General features: G+C 37.9%; 1 protein-coding gene across 1 annotated transcript in view; it reads right to left on the reverse strand.

Annotated features, from left to right (window-relative positions):
• Nucleotides 1-18,218, reverse strand: part of LOC118187497 (neprilysin-2-like) — a 135,289-nt gene that overhangs the window by 100,037 nt on the left and 17,034 nt on the right. Inside the window, exons 3-4 of the mRNA XM_035357734.2 lie at nucleotides 3,776-3,937; nucleotides 1,776-1,859 (exon numbers count right to left, since the gene is read on the reverse strand). Coding sequence (XP_035213625.1) covers nucleotides 1,776-1,859; nucleotides 3,776-3,937 — 246 coding nt within the window. The remainder of the gene's footprint in view (nucleotides 1-1,775; nucleotides 1,860-3,775; nucleotides 3,938-18,218) is intronic.

Raw genomic sequence — 18,218 nt, forward strand, 5'->3', positions numbered from 1 at the left:
CAATGTGTGACAGATGCACCAGTTCTACGTACTCAACACTATGTACCATGAAATGAATTCATAAACTGTATGCTGTATTATGAATTGCACTATGAATGATAACTTATAAACTGTGAATTGTGTAACAAAAAAAAAAAAAAAAAAAAAAAAAAAAGAACCACGTACCATAAACACTCCCCCCCACCAACAAAGCTCCAAACCGAAACACAAGAGAAATATGTATATACATCTGTAAATAACTTATTGTAATTATCCATTGTAATTATTGTATCTATCCATCCAACTGCAAAGTACCCGTGTAAAGTATATCTGAGACAATATTGTCTGCAATGCAAATTATGCACCATTAATATATAACAGTGTATTATGAATGCTGCTTGCTGCAATGTAAACTAATTCCCGAGCATGGTGTTAGCGTGCCCGGTCAGAGTACACTTCTATAGATGGTTAGTGCAGTGGGGCGATACCAGTTTTGCCCATGGCGATGTTTTGGTGCCTCCTGTACTTCTTATTTCTGTCTGTCTGTTAATACGTTTTAAGAACTTTTGAGCAGTGGCCATACCGAAAACCATATTCCAAAGAAAAAATATTGAGGAGGACCTGCAACCTACCATGTCTTCGTATCAAACCTGGACTGAACAACACGAGTTAATTTCTATAAAAATATCGGCCGCGAAAGAGAATCTTCTACTGCAAGCAACGAAAATGTTACAAACCTAGAAAACAAAACTGCTCAAATTGGTGATGCCGTACGAATACAAGTCTCTGATGTCGACCGTGGTCGTACAGATGGCCGAAATGTGTTAGCAGTTGTTAGAATAGAAGAATGCGACTTTTATAAACTAGCAAATAAAAATGGTACTTTCAAGCAGTTTTATATATACGTAATCAGTTCGTAATTTTTAAAGAAAAGTTGCTTTCCATAGATGCGATAAGCAGCTGCAGCTAATTCGAGAAGTGAAGGGCAAGGCTATACAAGCAGTCACTACAGAAGGAAGTGTTCCACAACTAAATGCAGTTGTGCAAGGGTAGATGTAAATGCAAGGGACTCTTGTGCAATTCAAAATGTCATAAAAGTTTATGTTGTTGAAATAAATAAGATTTCAATCACATAATTAAGTTTTTTTTTTTGTATTATTTTCTTTTCTCATTTAGAATTATTTTCTTTTCTCATTTAGAATTATTTTCTTTTCTCATTTAGAATTATTTTCTTTTCTCATTTAGAATTATTTTCTTTTCTCATGAATTTTTTAAGTTCAAAGGTTTATTTACATGTGTTGTTACTTAAGCTTTTTCAAATTTTGACGTATACGGTATAAAAGCAAAAGTAAAAAAAAAGTTATTTATCGACTAAATTTAAAACTAAATGCTTAACATATCCAAGCATGACTGCTGTCATTATTAAGAAGTCAAGTAATATCGAGTAGTCCTTCTCCCGTTAGAATCAAAAGCTACATCTCACGCAGTGAAAACGCCTCTATAGCGTTACGAACAACTTTTCTCAGCAGGGATCGGTTACTCCTCTCAGCAAGACAGGCGAAAACGTTACGTCACTTTTGAAGTTTTATGGCGCTTGAAATACGGAGAACAAAATGCAAATCTCCGACGTATTCAACATTCACCATTAGTGCATGGTGAATGTCGACATTCTCCAAATTCCGGTCTTTCACAGTAACAATAATTTTACTTGATATTTTCGCTATCACCAGACATCACAGACTGATAATATATTAATGAGGCTATCGAATGAATGGATAATATGATATGAAACTTACCAGTATTCATGCACCAGAAAAACAGTCGTTTTAATTTGGCGATATAATCAGGTGGGGATGCATACGTCAGTATTTTTAAAATGCCTGGAATTAAAAACAAAGATATTAATTTCAAATTGCATTTATATACATTTCTTTATAATACTTTTAATCGGCCAAATGTCAGTCATTTGTCATTTTACGATCTTTACGAAGATCGTAAACATTTACATTATTAAGAAATATTTCCATGTAATATATAAAAATTTATTTAAAAATATTGCCAAGAAAAATAATTTATCAAATTTAGCTCCACAATTTTAACCTAAATTCACATATTCCGAAATAATATTTCATATTAGTTCTAAACCATTACTTAAAATCAGTGTTAAAGTAATAAAAACCATACTTAAATGTTCCATATTATTTCTTCATTATGTAGTTTATTTTTGAACTTACATTTTGACATTTCCTTTTGAAGATATATGGTCGCTCTTATACACCTTTGAAAGATGTGTCTGATTTCCTTAAATATCTTAAAGTGTTAAGCTATGCCGAAGTAATGCGAGCAATATTTACTTCTCTCTAACTGCACAACCGTTTTTATCCTGCTATCAAATTTTCTGTTGCTGCTTAGTTCGGTTAGTTTCTCAACATACTTTGTAAAATAGTTCGTTTTCTTTTATGGATCTAAACATTATTCTAATGAAGGAAACGTTATGGAAACAAACAGGTAAAATAAATGAATATAAAAATATACCAAATAAATATTATTTAAATATAAGATCCGTGAGGGAAAAGAAAAGATGCGCGGCTCTGAGGGTTAAAACAAGAGATTGAGCATGTCATAGACAAACAAGGTTACGCTCCTTTAAACGATCGAGTTAGCTGACGTCACCTGACTTATGGAAGTACGAGAAACTCAGACGTCAGTGACATCACTTTAGAGCAAATCTTGTTGTATTTCCACTGAAGGCATTTATTGGAAATAAAATTAAGGTGTTCACTGTTACTGTGTAATAGCTGTTGAGGTATTTCACAGCTGTTATCCAAGCATTGCCTTTCAGTACGGTACTGAATTAGGGTATTACCCAAGCATTGCTTATGTTATTACCCAAGCATTGCCTTACAGATTAGGGCCCAGAGGAATGGTAATAGGCTAAAAGTTACAGTAATGACATGATTGTCTGTTACATAATTGTGTTTTTGTTTTTTAAATAAAACTTATCCAATCATATACGGCAAACGATAACTTCTCTGGCGTTTAATCGATTGTCAGTCAGTATTTCCACTCACGTGCAACAAGGAACTTTGTGCCGACTTCCAAATAGCAACTTGAGGTGAACCGAACCGTTTTCAAAATTTTTGTAAAAAGATATCAAAACATGAGTTTTTCAGTGTGATACCGAATCAAAATGTCAAATCAATGAAAAAGGAAACTGCGATCAATGCACTGAAAAACATCTTCATCGCTAACAAGCGGTCATTGTTTTAAAATGGTATGGTTTCATTTCAAGATGCTGTAGAATGTTGAGATAAAATTCTTTGGAGCACATGAGGGGAAACATTAATGCATTAAACGGAGATCGATAGTCAGTTAAATGGCACAAAATCCTGTGGCTTGTTGAGAATTGTTGGACAAGTTCAAACATGCATGAAAAACGCTCATAATCAGTTCAATCTCAGTTTGTTTAAGCTTTAGAAATATTATTTCGTTGTTTTAGGGGGACAATGTATGTCGCTATACGTTTTACAAGCGAGACATAAAGATATAATCTTTCTATATAATTGATATAATTCATAAGCTCAAATGTAACTCAAAAAATACATACATGTTTATTAAAATAACGTACTTGTTTTTAATTGGTTATCTGAAATATTCAGCCTGAGATAAGTGGAAAAATTCGTGATTTTTGAAGAGAACGTAAAGTGTTATGTTATAGAGAACCGTGGTTAGTTCAACATTATTCATTAAATCTGAATTGAGATTAATAATAGAAACTTTAAATACGCTTCATTACGTTTGAGTTCCAAGTTGAGATGATCTTGAACTTTAGAAAAGGCAGAAACGTAAGGTACTGCGGGAGAAACATCGTTTTTCTTTATCCAACCACCACAGGTGAACTGATAGAAATCAACACAAGGATTCACAGCTTTATTTAAACTTTTCGAAATAGAATCAGCTGGAAGAGAAACAGAAAATTATCAGTTACAAACAAAAATTCTTTTTTGATATTAGTACCTTTTAAAATTTTAGAGCATCTGAGAGGCTTGCTATTATTGAATTTGCATTTCAAAGGATCGAAGATGAACTTAGCAAGAGTCTTAAACAGAGATTCAAGACTGCAATAAAAGATACTCGCACTGCATTGGTCATCAGCCAGGTTCTTACCACTCACTAGTGGATGATTCAAGTTTTAATGGTGGACACTGGAGAATTTTGTTCTTTTGTTGAAAATGTTGTTTTTACACTATACGTCGAATTCGAAGAAATGGAAGACTTTATCTGCTTTTCATTGTAAAATTCAATAATGCATCAAATTTTTAGATTTACAAAATCAACATCCAAAACTGTTAACTAAAAGGTAATTTCATTAAACTTTGTTGTTTTCATACTTATTTTATTACTTCTTTAATTTGAGTACCTTACGCACTGATAATGGCTATATCCACCCAAATGTCTAAGATGCAGATTAATTAAATTAAATATTTTTCATAAGCATACATTTGAAACAACTTTGCAGCAAAAATACGCACTCATAGAGAAAATGTAATGGAACGTAACAACACATGACTTACAAAATTTGTCAAACTAAGCTACCCACGACATTAAACACGCACAGCCGCTGAATACATAAAGTGCATGTACTGCGCAACCAAACACAAAAGATGACAGGAGGAGAAGGTCTAGCTCACACGAGAAGAATGCATCGGATACCCAACCGGCGAGGTGGTAAGCAAGTGAGCGAGTTGAAGACAAGACGCATCATTGCCTTCTGGGAAGTAAGGTTACAATAACATTGTAACATATGCCGGGTGAGCACCCGCAACATATTTTCGAGTGGAACAGTTTCGGCCAGAAGCCTCATTGGCTAAAATAGAGCTGAAAACCACTGTTTGTCGAAAACGTTTTTTATAGCATCGCACGTTGCTAGGTATGATGACCCCCATTAGCGTTGTCAGTAGTGGTTTGAACATGCCGTCTGTCAGAGGGCGAAGGAGAACGGCAGGACGAGGATGAATATTAGACGTACGGACCGGAAATCCATGCACATCGTTATGCTTTCCATCTTTCAACACAACCTACCCACAGGTCCAGAACTATCGGAAGGACGAGGAGAACGGACCGGAAATCCATGCACATCGTTATACTTTCAACGGAACCTACACACAGGTCAAGAACTATCTTTTTGCTATCCCATAAAACTATCGGATAACGACAGCGAAGAATGGACTGCATTGCAGACGCTCCTTGTGACGTCTATTATTAACGACGGCTCATCATCAACAACGTTTGGTGTAATATTCCGTCCGTATTTTTCTGAATGGAGTGAACTGAAATGGTATCGTTTCAGCAATAATTTCAAATTTTGGATTCGGACTCCGCATCTATGTGTGGAAGACGGGCAGGCCAATATTATTCACTGTGGGAAGTTATGAAATTTCATATTTCATGCCTGACGTTAGCATGCGGAACGAAATGTATGATACCCGGTCACATTTAGTTTTCCCGTATAAATAAAGAACCCGAGCCGAAGCAACAATATCCCTAAGCAGCCAATATTACGTCGATGACATTCTGCGGCTTGTTGTTCCCAAGCTCAACTTAGTATACTTACCGAGCATATTTTTAACATATTAATGAATGTCCGCTTGCAGCACACTTTGCTACTGACATTCATCTATTGAACACGTTTGGGGGTGTTCCTGACGTTTTTGCATTGAACGTGTTTGGGACATGGTCAACATTCAGTTCTAGCCATCTCAGAATGTGTCTGACCTCGTTTTGCAACTACACAGAATCTAAAGGAATATCCCTCATTCAGAACAGATTAAAAATTTGTGGGAGAATTCATAACCCCAACGAAATTGAGACTCTAACAATGATATTTAAGATATATATCGCGCTGCCTATAAGCATAACATAACTAAAGCTAAATTGCGAGCTGGCGAAACTGCTATGCACGCAACATAAAAACATGGCGCGTACTTCAAGATTGCATAAAGATCTATACTGTCAAGATCGTCAGGCCATCTAGTCTAACTGCTTCAGTCTCCCAGGTTGGCAACAATGGCTTGAAAATACTGAATCACATCTTACATATTATTTTCCGGCACGATGACTCTCGTATAGACAGCACTGCTTAAAAGAAAGTTCTCACGAGCATCAAACATTACTCTACAACGAGTGTCACAAACACAAAGCCTACTCCAAAGAACAAGGAGCTTACAAACAATAATTAATTAGAAGGCGAAATTCGAATAAAGCCCCTGGGCCGTCTGGGACTAACAACTTTCCGAAAGGTACTGAAACAGTAGAAGTCGCCTTCTTTTAAAATTGTAATAAAGATCCGAACGAGACGTTCTCATATAAGTCAACTTACCTTCTCCTATCCATGGAGAAAACCCTAGAACGGATTTTACAGCAAAAACTAAAGTTTTATATTCACAAAAGTATCTTAAGCGATACGCAGCATGGGTTGGTAGCAGGAAAATCAGTTGATCATGCAATAAATTTCCTTCAGTGAGTAATACTAAACACAAGAGGAATAAAGTGCATTCTCTGATTATCATCATTGATATATAAGGCTCCTTCGTTTCGCTGTAGTGCCCTGATATTTTATACCGCTGACAAGAGATCTACTGCCCAAAGATTATATTTGACTTTATTTAAAGTTATTTAACTGAACGACAAGCCACAACAGACGGAGGAGTTCACGAATAAAATGTTTCGAGAGGCTTCCCGCTTGGGTGCCTGAGTTCACATCTGCCTATGTCCTCTTCTGTGCAACCTAGTGGAAGACACTGTATTCTGCATAATTGACAATGATGAAAATACAGAAACCATTGTTATGCTGACAACAGCTCGATTTTAAAGGACACATTCGAAGTAGCTACGAAAGGAATGGCTAGAACGCATCAGGTAAGATTACGAGCTCGGACATTGAGCATAAATGCACAATTTCTTAACATTAGAGGAATATTTGTTAGGTAAATGGCTCAGGTAAAAGGCATAAGCATACTCCGCGTATGGAGAAAATATTCAATTTGTCGGATAGTTTCACTATTAGATGTGGCTCTCGATAATACGTTCTCCTGGCTTTCTCATATGAAACGTTGAAGGAAAACTTAAGTAGCTTTCGAATATTATGCGAACAATTGCAACTCCTAGCTGGGGTGTCTCCTCGCGGACATTCAAGCCATGTAGAACATCGCTGCTGAGAATATGGCTCTTAATGGTGCCTCCAGTGAGGCGCGATTTAAGAAAACCGATGGAACTGGCTCTTAGTTCTGCACCGAGGCCATTTCTGCGGAATATTTGCCGAGGATCTAGAACTTCACCAACCACCGGCTTAAATGTTTTAGCAGGAATTCTAACACTACAGCTGAATTTACAAAAGTGAGGATAGTCATGTTAAATGAAAATGTAACACTATATTTGGAAAACATATATATACATACAGTCGGAATACGAGAGCTACATTTTTCATTCACTTTGCCACCCGGCTAAGTCGGACATAACTGTTCACCGTAATTCTCTGATAGTATAACAAGCAACTGCCGTTAATACTGAAGGCCGTTAATACTGGAGGGTGATAGTGTAAGCCACCCGAGTAGGTAGCGCGATGGGCGGATGACAGGCTTTTCAAATTAGCTGCCTCATCATTCGTTATCTTTGTGCAACCGCGAGTGATAAACCAGTGAAGCGATTCAGCATTGGATGATATGAAGACAGAGTTCGAATTTAAAAGTCCGTTGTCTGGGGTGTGGACTCCCATAGGCGTGGTGGCTAGTAAGACTATTATTCTTTGAAGGATAGCTTTTTGATTTGACAACCCCCTCCCACCTAATACGGAGACAAGATGGTCAATCCTTGTAGTACTCTGTGTTACAGATGACTTATCTCCTTGAGGAGTTGATCCACAGCTTTTTCCAGTTGTCTAGAAGTTTTTTTCTAGAGGATATATTAATACAAGTTTTATATATATATTTAGATATATTTTATAAAACCTCATGTCCAAAAATTACTTCACATCTGCTCTATTTGAATTTCGCCATATGCGATTCTAAATAAGGCTGATGAAAAAGTATGAGACTTAATTTTAAGCCTAAACCTCCAATTATAATGCTGATTTTTAGACTTAGTTTAAATTGTTACACGTATCGCCGCACTTTTTTCATATACGTTTTAGATGCTGCATGTGCTTAGAACAAAATCTTCAATATATTAGTTCTTTTTTGAAAGCATTTTATTTAAGTGATTAAAAAAAGAAAGATGAGTATTATTTCTGCTATAATTCGCATAAAAGTTTGATGTTCTGAATTTAAGGAGATATTAGGTATGTAAATCTAAGTAAAAATTTATACTTGCTGATGCATGTCAAAATATCTCTCATACTTTTAAAATATAAAACAGTATACTTTTGTACCAAAATAGCTTTCGTTGCAATGGGAAAAAAAACTTTTTTGTATAATTTAATTACATAATCAGAAAACCGGAAAGAAACAATAGCAATAACTTTTCCTTAAATTTTATTTTTCCGAACAATTATTATAATACATTACCACAGACATTTTGAAAAGAATTTACCAAGAGCAAATGAAAACTTAACTAAAATTGCATCCTCATATAACGAGGCTAGATAAAATAAACACCTCATTATATTTGCAGTGATCTTTAATGGTTGAAGTATTAGAGCAACTCACTTGGTTATATAAAATTTTTGAATCATAAACTTCTTTATTGCCCTTCAAAAAGATGGAACTTCCTTTATAATAGTCCAGAAACAATGATGGGACGACGTTACACTCTTTTACATATTGCTTGTCATTTATAATTTTTAACAACGATTTTATAATTTAAAATGAAGATTAAGAAAATACCGTTGTTGATTGTAAATTTATTTTAAAGTTCCCAAAGATATTAAAGATGATATTAAAAGTAATATTATTTATTAAAAGCATAAAAATATCACTAACAAACTAATAAATACAGAAACGTATGGGAAACTAATTTTTAGGGCAAAGGAGCAATTTGTCCAGAGGGACTATTAATTTCGTTTAGGCATTTTCTGTTGATTCACTACAAGCGTTGTTTGAGTTTTCAAATTGTTGCCACCAAATATTATCGCTCTTCATTATATTTAAAGAAATTAAATAATGAAGAATCTGCATAAATGTATGTATGTTTCTCGCATTGTGATGAAACAACGGTACCTAGAGCCATCAAATTTTCAATAACGTAACCCTCCCGCGAACATGGGCATTTGGAAGTCCAAATTTGAAATTTGGAATATTATCGATTTCATATTTTGTTACAAAGCATTTCAAAGCGAGCAATGGCAACGTTGTACAGAAAAAAAAAATTTATCTCTAGCGCGCTAGGCAGTGTATCGGAAATTCCAAAGATATGCTCATTTTAAAATTATTTTGCGATATTGCTCTTGAACTGAATTTTATGATTTAAGTGCGAAGAACATGATATTTAATAAATAAAGGTAACACACAAAATATTAAAAAAACGCGCCTTTGGACATAATTTAATATCTAAAACCTTTCATATTTTTTTAATTAAATGTTGTTGTTATTACGAACCTGCAATCAGTTTACCAGCAAGCACAGCAGCTATCTGAATGGGCTATTAATAAATAATTGTCCAGTGTTAAGCTATTATTCTAATAAAAAAGGAAACTGATATGATAACACATTTTATCTTATATGTCGTCTTGCGGACAAATCCTCTACATATTGCCAGCGAATAAGGAAAATTATAAGAAAAAATACTTCAAAAATCTTTTGAAATGCTCCATATATACAAATAACAATATACTGATTTATATCGAGCTAAAGACAATTGAATATTGCCCAAGAATTCCAGCTCGCAGTTTATGAATAACTTAGGTCACATGGCATCTCCTACCGTTTTAAGGAAATTGAATACCTATATCCCGCAAAAAGAGGTTGTATAGAACACAGAGCTCCAAATTTAAAAAAAAGGCAGGACCAATGATTTTCTCACTCGTGCATTTCAAGTTTAAAATAAGTACCTGATTTGTTTCTTGTTATTTAAATAACTGAAAATATTTTATCACTGATATAAAGGTTAAGATAAGCATCTTGCGCTGAACTTCTTTTCGACGCATGCTTGAAGACCAATAAATAAATAAATAATAAAATAAAATAACGCCTCAGAAATGTATTCGTGTACGTCATAATGCTTATTTAAGGTAAATAGTTTTAAAGAATGTTCATATTGTTGAGTTCTACGGGTTCGTCGATTTGGAGTAATTGACGATAACACTTGATGAAGAGTCAAAACACAATTTATTCGTCAATATTACACAGGAGAGTTCCAAAGACACGTCTACAGTCGTCGAAAAGGTACGATAAACACGCTGAAACAATCAGCAACACAACCTTCAGGATACAACGATGAAAACAGCTTCACAGCAAAGCACTAAAGTACAGCTTCCGACTTGGTTCGGTCGCTCTCAAGCTAATCTCCGAGCTTAATACACTACTATTGAATTCAAGATACTACCTACTCCGGGTACCGGCAGGGTATATACAGCTTTTAACCAGCCTTCGAGAACATTCCTGATGAAAGCCGCTAAGAATGCGTTCTAGAATGTTCTCGCTCCGTCTATCGGGATATCGCCAATTGTTTCGAAAATACCGCCAAATGTTCGATTTCGCGCCAAATCTTTCAACCCTGCCTTTGCCTGCCACTTTCTGGCAGCCCTAACGCCACTTTGCGGGAAACTATCTCACCGCAGCTGGGCCTTTCGCTTTTTACGGATTATTCGCCTTCGTTAGGTAAAAGGGCGATCAAAGCATGAGTTAGGTGTAATTTTTAAACTTAGTAATATAAACAAAATCAATTTTAATTTCTGATACTTCCTTATTATAGCGGCTCCGAAAACTCAATTGCTTATCAACCGAGATATCTCGAAGTGAATGCCATATCAGTTTTCCAAGAAAGAGGTCTTTTACCTGACCAGTGAGAATGCGAAAATGGTCACAACATGAAACTGTGTGTCAACTACGAAACCATTTCGAAATGCAATGTTAAAAATCATAAAAGAAAGAAGGACTTCTGAGTTGAAAATTGGTTCAGTGGTTCCAGAATATCATTTGCCAGTGCTGTTAAATTTATGCATACTTGGGCAAAGTTGATATCCATCAAATGGCGTGACAAATAGCTTAATTTATGTGTGAAAATGCTGCAGTTGTTGTAACAATTGCATGCCTCCTTACATCTGATGCAAATGGGCGAACAGGCGGTCCCAATGAAATAGCTGAAATCGATGAAAGTTTGTTCGTCCGACGTAAGAACAACTGTAACAAACTACTCCCCCAATAGTGGATTTTTCGTAGAAATATGCCAGGGAGGTGGCAAGCGCTTTGTCGTTCAGATCTCAGATAGAGATGCTGGTACACTTACGAAGAAAATTATTTAACGTGCACAAGATGGATCAACGATCTATTCAGACTGCTGGAAAATATGTAAAATAGAGCAACTTGAAGAAGGTGGTTACAGTTACCTTACCATGAACCGTAAGTACAATATTGTTGATACAACAGGTGTTCACACCCAAAATGTAGAAAGAACGTGGGGTTAAGCCAAGTGGCATAATAAAAAACAACAGGGCAAGGCTAGAATCATATCTCGAAATTTATATGGAGAAAGTACAAAAGAAAAAAAAATATATCTTTGATCAATTGTTGAAAGTAGTTTCGGAAATATTGCCTTGTCATAAAAATTATTAAAAATATTCTTAGAAAACAACATGTATTATTTTTATTATTGTATATTGTATCGTTTATTTTTATCTTCGTGCTTCATAAGCTGAGAGACATTTCGGTTAATTAGCGATTCTGTGTTGGGGTTGGTTGGTTGGTTGGTTGGTTGGTTGGTAACGGAGGACGGGAACGCCTGATGTCTAACAGAGGTAAACAGGCATGTGTTCCGCGCCCTCGACTAACCAGGAACAACTCCCTGGGGCCTCAAGAGGCCGCCTCGGGAGCTTTTTAGGATGTTAACAAGAGCATTTACATGGCCATACAAGGGCAGATTGCACTCGTTTTACCGTTTTGACATTTGTTGTTGCAATTTGCTATGGTAATTTTGCACATTCACAATAAAATTCAAATAAAAATACAAATTAAATATACAGATACAAAAATACAGTTACAAAATAATAGGATCAAAATACAGGCTCATAGGGAAAAAAAATAAAAATAAAATAAAATAAAATAAATAAATAAAAATAAAAAATTAAGTATTATGCATATACAGAAGAGGAAATGTTAAATACATTTGATTGTACATTATTTGAAAGGTGTCTGTAATAGGGACTTACGTAAGTTTTAGGAGTAGACTTATGTGTCTGAGAATGTGGAACTGCATGCTGACTTAGTGTATCATGCCTTGAGAGTTTTGGTTAATAAGGAGAGCACAAATCTTGGCCCATTCTCTTGAGCTTGTTAACGACTTTGCAAATTGTATTTACTGCCGGTTTGTGCTTTATAAGGAAGCGGTGATAAGCTTCACTATTGTTGATGGGAAGAGGGAGGTGATTTCCTGCTGTCAGATGGCATTCAAAAACATAGTGGTCTTTGCTCCGCAGGCGCATATGTCCGTGGTTGTTATGCCATGTCTATTGAAGTAGGTCGGGAATGGGCCGTGTCCCGTAATATAAGCCGTAAGAGGAGCTATTGCAATGTTGCGTTCAGTGTTGACTTTCGGGAGGTAGCTGCATGTACGTCTTCCAGTTGTGCAATGCGTCCAGTCTTCCTGCCAAAGATTTAGGCCTTGATCCCGTAATAGCCCTTTGAGGTAGGAAGGAGGGGCTGGGATTGTGATTTTTTCAGCTTCTGGATCAGTGGCTGCTTGCTTGGCCAGGCTATCAGCTGCTTCATTCCCCTCATTTTCTGCATGTGCCTTGATCCATGTTAAGGAGAGATGTTTCTGCGGGTTGCGCTGTAAAAGTTGTTGTAATTTGATGATCAAGGGCGAGGTGTGGTTGTGATTATCTAAAGCGTTGACATACTGTCAGTGAAAATTTTCGCCCGTTCTATATTATTATTGAAAATGTAATCTACCGCGGTTATAATTGCCTGCACCTCCGCCTGGAACACACTGTTGTTTAAGTCAAGGCGTCCTTTCCATACATTGATGATTTTTCCTTTGTCATAGTGTGCAAAGGCGCTGCCTACTCCGTCTTCCTGCTTAGAGCCGTCGGTGTATATTTGCGTATCCCTTGAAACTCGCGTCATTGACAGTGGCTGTATCCGTGAGATGTTAATTCTTATTCCTGTGCCTTTACGTGCAGGATGAGTGTAAAGAGTGTTACCTGGGCTTTGAAATTGCAGAGGGCTGTATGTTATGTTGCCAAATGTTGCATCTTTGCGGAGGTATATGAGGGTGGTGTAGACTGCCTCTTGTTCTGCCCGTATGTGGAGTGGAATGAGCCCTGCAAGGATTGTCGCTGAGCTGGTGGCTGTGGTGCGGTACGCTTTACAGAGATTCAGGGCGAATGGTCGTTGAAGAGATGTAAGATGTTTGATCTTTCGTCCTCCCATCGGTTGGGCCCATACGGCAGCAGCATACAAGACTATTTTTTCAGCTACCGCATGGTAGAGAATCTTCTGAATATGATGATTCTGACCCCAGTTTTTACCTTGGAAGGCGCGCGCCTTTCTGGCTATAGCTGATGTTTTGTTCTTTAGTTCTTGGATGTGAGGGATCCAGGTTAGTTTTTTATCCCAGATTACACCTAAGTATTTTAGCGTTTGGACAATCTTTATGTTGGCTCCTTGTAGTTTGATGCAGGGGCGGTGCGTTGGATTCGTGCCTGCTTTGGGTATTATTATTGCTGATGACTTTGCGGTAGGGATTGTAAGCTTTAAGTTGCTGCAGATATTGGCGAGGAGGGAGCAGACTTCGATGCCGTTTTTCTTGAGCTCCGCACGAGTGCGACCTTTGACAAGAAGAGCTGCGTCGTCTGCTTAGGCGATGACACTTGTATGTCGTGGCCAGTTTGCATCCAGTACAGCGTTGAATGTTAAATTCCAGAGAATCGGTCCAGCACAAGAGACTTGGGGACATCCTCTTTCTTGCACTTTGAAGGTAGTGTCGTTGTTGATGGCTATGAGAAGACTACGATTCTCTAGATAACTACTAAAAACGCTGAAGAGGTTGGATGGACACTCTGCGTCTCGGAGGGCCTGTCTTATCGCTGGCCACCAGAGTGTGTCAAACGCACTCTGGAGGTCAATGGATATGAAAGCTGTATGGAAACCTGTGGTGCTATTGCGTTGAATTGTTTCACGAATTTTGCAGAGGGCATGCGTAGTGGACAGACCAGTGCGAAAGCCATACTGCCTGGGGCTGAGATGATTGTTGCTATGGAGATGATATTTTAGTCTGTTAACAATTAATTTCTCGTAAATTTTGCCCAGGGTTGGCAAAAGGCATATCGGGCGAAAAGAGCGCGGGTCTTGCGGGCTTTTATTCTTTTTCAGGAATAGGACAACTTGTCCTTCCTCGAATGCCTGCGGGAATATTTGGTTGTCAAACAGTTGGTTAAAGAATTTGTAGAAGAAGGAGGGGCGTGCTTTGTAGGCAACTTTGATGATGCTATAGTCCAGGCCGTTCGGACCGGGGGCCTTTTTCAGGAGTAGGTGTCGGAAAGTTTGCTTGACTTCCTTGTCACTAAATGGTATATCATGTGGAGTCGGTGCGATGGCGGTATTCATGCGAACAATTTTCTGTGCTGGCGTATCTTCCTCCGCGTTGTCTGTGGGGAAGACTTCGTTGAGGATTGTGGTGGCTGTATTTGTACTGGATTGTCGTTGCTTGTATTTGGTGGCTGCATGAAGATTTGAGCTGGCTGATATATTTTACTTGAGGCTAGCTTGTGGAGGATTCCATACGGATTGCTGTTTTCGGTGCAAAATTTCCTCCAACTGGTAATTTTGGTCGCTAGTATGTTGTTTTTGTAAAGAGCGCGCTCTTTGCGGAATGTCACCAATAGTTGGATTTTCTTGTCTTCATTGGTGGTGGAATGTATGCGGCGTCTGATAACTCTGCATTTTTGCCGTTGTTGTCTGAGCTCTTTCGTCCACCACTTAACTCCTTGTATTTTCTTCGCTGCGCGTGTGGGGAGTAGTTCACTACAGGCTGCTTTAAGGTTTTCAAGTAGTCGGTCTGTGAAAATCTCCATGCCTTCTGGGCTGTTGTGAAGCGCAAGGTTGTTTTCCTCATTACTTAAGATGCGTGTGAAGGAGCGACTGGGGGCGGATCTTGTTGCCTGGAAGCCTGTACCTACGTAGGACTGTGATTTTCGTGTCACAGTTTATGAGAAAGTGAAGGTATTTGTGATCGGAGCAGCTCTCATCATCGACCACAGTCCAGTCTTGCACTAGGTTTGCGATGCTGCTTGAACAGAGGGTGAGATCTGGCCAGCCCACATGATAGGTATTATCAAATGTAGGTGGGGAATCGGGTGTATTTAATAGATGAATGTTATTGGCTGCCAGAAAGTCCTCAAGCTCCTGTCCCTTCGTCGTAGTATCTGCATATCCCCATATGGTGTTATACGCATTAAAATCACCACTAAGAAGCAGGGGGTTGAAGGGCATCGTTGTATGGTGTCAAGTATGTTTGAGGTGGTGCCGTTGAGGAAGAGTAAATTGAAGCTATTATGTACTGTGCGTTATTGAATGCTAGTAAGATGGCAAAGAAGTCTCGTTCTTTCTTGATGACTAGTGGAGACCAGGATGGGTTGGTGCATGCTATTGCGGCTCTGGGGGATTGTTCGTTAGTTTCTGCTTTACGCTGATAGACTTTCCACGATATGGGAAGGCTTGCTACTTGACCCTCTCTACAATAAGGTTCCTGTATCAGGAGTAGATCTGCATCGTGGGATGTTGCATGAGTGACTGCTTGAGATGTCGCTGCCTGCGCTCTTTGTAGATTAATCTGGAGACGCATTTTATGGGGCTAAATGTTACTTGGTTGTTGTGGTCTGTAGGCATAGATTGATGTATGTCCGCAGTGCTATTACTCGTAGGTTGTGCTGCGTTTGATTCTTTCAACGTACCTGCTGTAGGTGGGACAGGAGATGTCATAGGCGGGGTGGGCGCAGGATATTTTGTTATTACTTCTGTAGTTATAGTCTGCACAGTTGATGAAGGTGGCCATCCCGGATTTGTAGTTCTTGACGTTGTGGCTTCCGCAGCAGTACGCACAGTAGACTTTGTTCTTGCAGTCTTGCTGCGTGTGCCCGAATTCCTGGCACTGGAAGCATCGTATGGTGTTGAAGAATTCAGCAATTCGGTGCACTCTCCAGCCAAGATACAATCTGGGATATTGCATGATGCTGTGGAAGGCTGATGGCTGACATTCCAGCACCCATTTGACGCCATTTGCTTTCTTTTAGCCGGTATAAGACTTTTGTAGTGCTGCTGGTAAGGTTGTATTCAGAGCTTAGTGCCCGTTCAATGTCCTCCTTGGTGACGTCTAGTTTTACGTCGTAGATTGCAACTCTAGGTAGTCTGACTGCTGGCAGTTTTGTTTTGGCAAATTGTTTGCCTTGCGTGCTTTCTAGTGTCTTTGTGAGGTGGGTGAGATCCTCTTTGGTGGCGCAGTCAACAGCAATCCCCTCCTTCTGGATATTTCTAACTGAGTGTATTTTTACACCTAGTGATGGGAGAGGGAATTTGGCGTTCAGGTGTTCCTTTAGTACTTTCCTTGTGGCGTTCGAGTCTTCTGTTGGGTAAATAAGAAGTGTGTGTTTCGTAGAATGTGATGCCACTTGCGCGTAGGAACGCTCGATAACCGGAGCTGCTGCTGGGTGTATTGTTGGTTGAGGTGGAGAGTAGGAGAGTCCTGAATCAGTATTAACACCTGTGTTGGTTTTAGCTGGAGGTGGAGTGGCAGCAGGTCCTCTGGTGGCTAGAGTCCGGAAGGCCTCTAAAATGGCCAATAGTTTCTTTCTTTGCTCTGTCGGTAATAGGTACTTGTTACTTTTTGTACTGGTGCCAATGACTTTGGCTTTCTCGTAGAGTGTATTTATCTTTTGTTCGTAATTAAGACTTTCAGTTACTACGATTTTTGCTGCGTCGAATTTCCAAAGGCGCACTGACGCTTCTGCATCAGGCATAGTGCTGGTTTGTGCTGGAAGGAATATGGGTGATGATGAAGTTGAGTATAGCAATCAAGGGGTATTTTGGTGTATTTACCAGTGTAGAAATGCCGCTAGATAAGTTGCATGTAAGTTGTATGAGTATACATAAGCACTGGTCATACACTGCTCAATCAGGATAGTGGGAATACTCTGCTCAATCTGGGAAAGTGACAAATAATGCAAGTAATACTCTACTCAATCAAATATGACAGGTAACACACTGCTCAATTAAAACAGTAGCAGTAGAGCTGTACACTTCTTAATTAGTAAAGATCAATAAAAAGTCTATGGGCCGTATAATAAAGGTATAGAACATGATATCACACAGAATACAAGCGCTGAAACTATTCTCTGTATAAAAACTAAATCAATTAAATTATTATTATTAGCTTGAAGTATATAACACAAAATATCAGCATAAATACTTAATTAGTTAAATTATTGTAAGCCATAATTATATAATTATACAACGCACATTAAGGGAAAAAAACTTAATTAATTAATTATTATTATTATTATTATTATTATTTAAGATAGAAATATATTACACCAGATACTAGCACTTACTGATATATAAACACTCACAAATATAAGTATAGTTAAATGTATAAAACAGGAAAATATACAAGATACGATCACTGAAACGAATCCTTGCAAAACTGCTAATATTTAGGAGGGGGGTATACAGGATTAAGGAATGAATATGCAGCTAATTTACCAGCTCCTAATTGAACGCATAAAATCATAAGTTTTAAACAGCTATTATTACCCTGATGCTATTTAGGTGACTGCTATTGTGTAAATGTAATGCAATCTTAATTATTGCTCGTAGGATTATCGGATATTTTGTTTACCGGATAATTAAAACAATCCTACCTTGATTGCAGGGCTTCTTCTGCGCTTCCTTTGTTCTCTATGAAGTAAACACAATAATATTTATTAAGCACTAATAGTGCTGAGTACTACACACACACGCTGTAGAACACTGTATTCGCACAACACTATCATTGTATCACTAATTAGCTCACACTGCTACGTTAATTGTTGGTTT

This window comes from Stegodyphus dumicola, chromosome 2, assembly GCF_044657685.1.
Source record: "Stegodyphus dumicola isolate Sdum_Otavi_A_Nest chromosome 2, ASM4465768v1".
NCBI classification, from domain to species: domain Eukaryota; kingdom Metazoa; phylum Arthropoda; class Arachnida; order Araneae; family Eresidae; genus Stegodyphus; species Stegodyphus dumicola.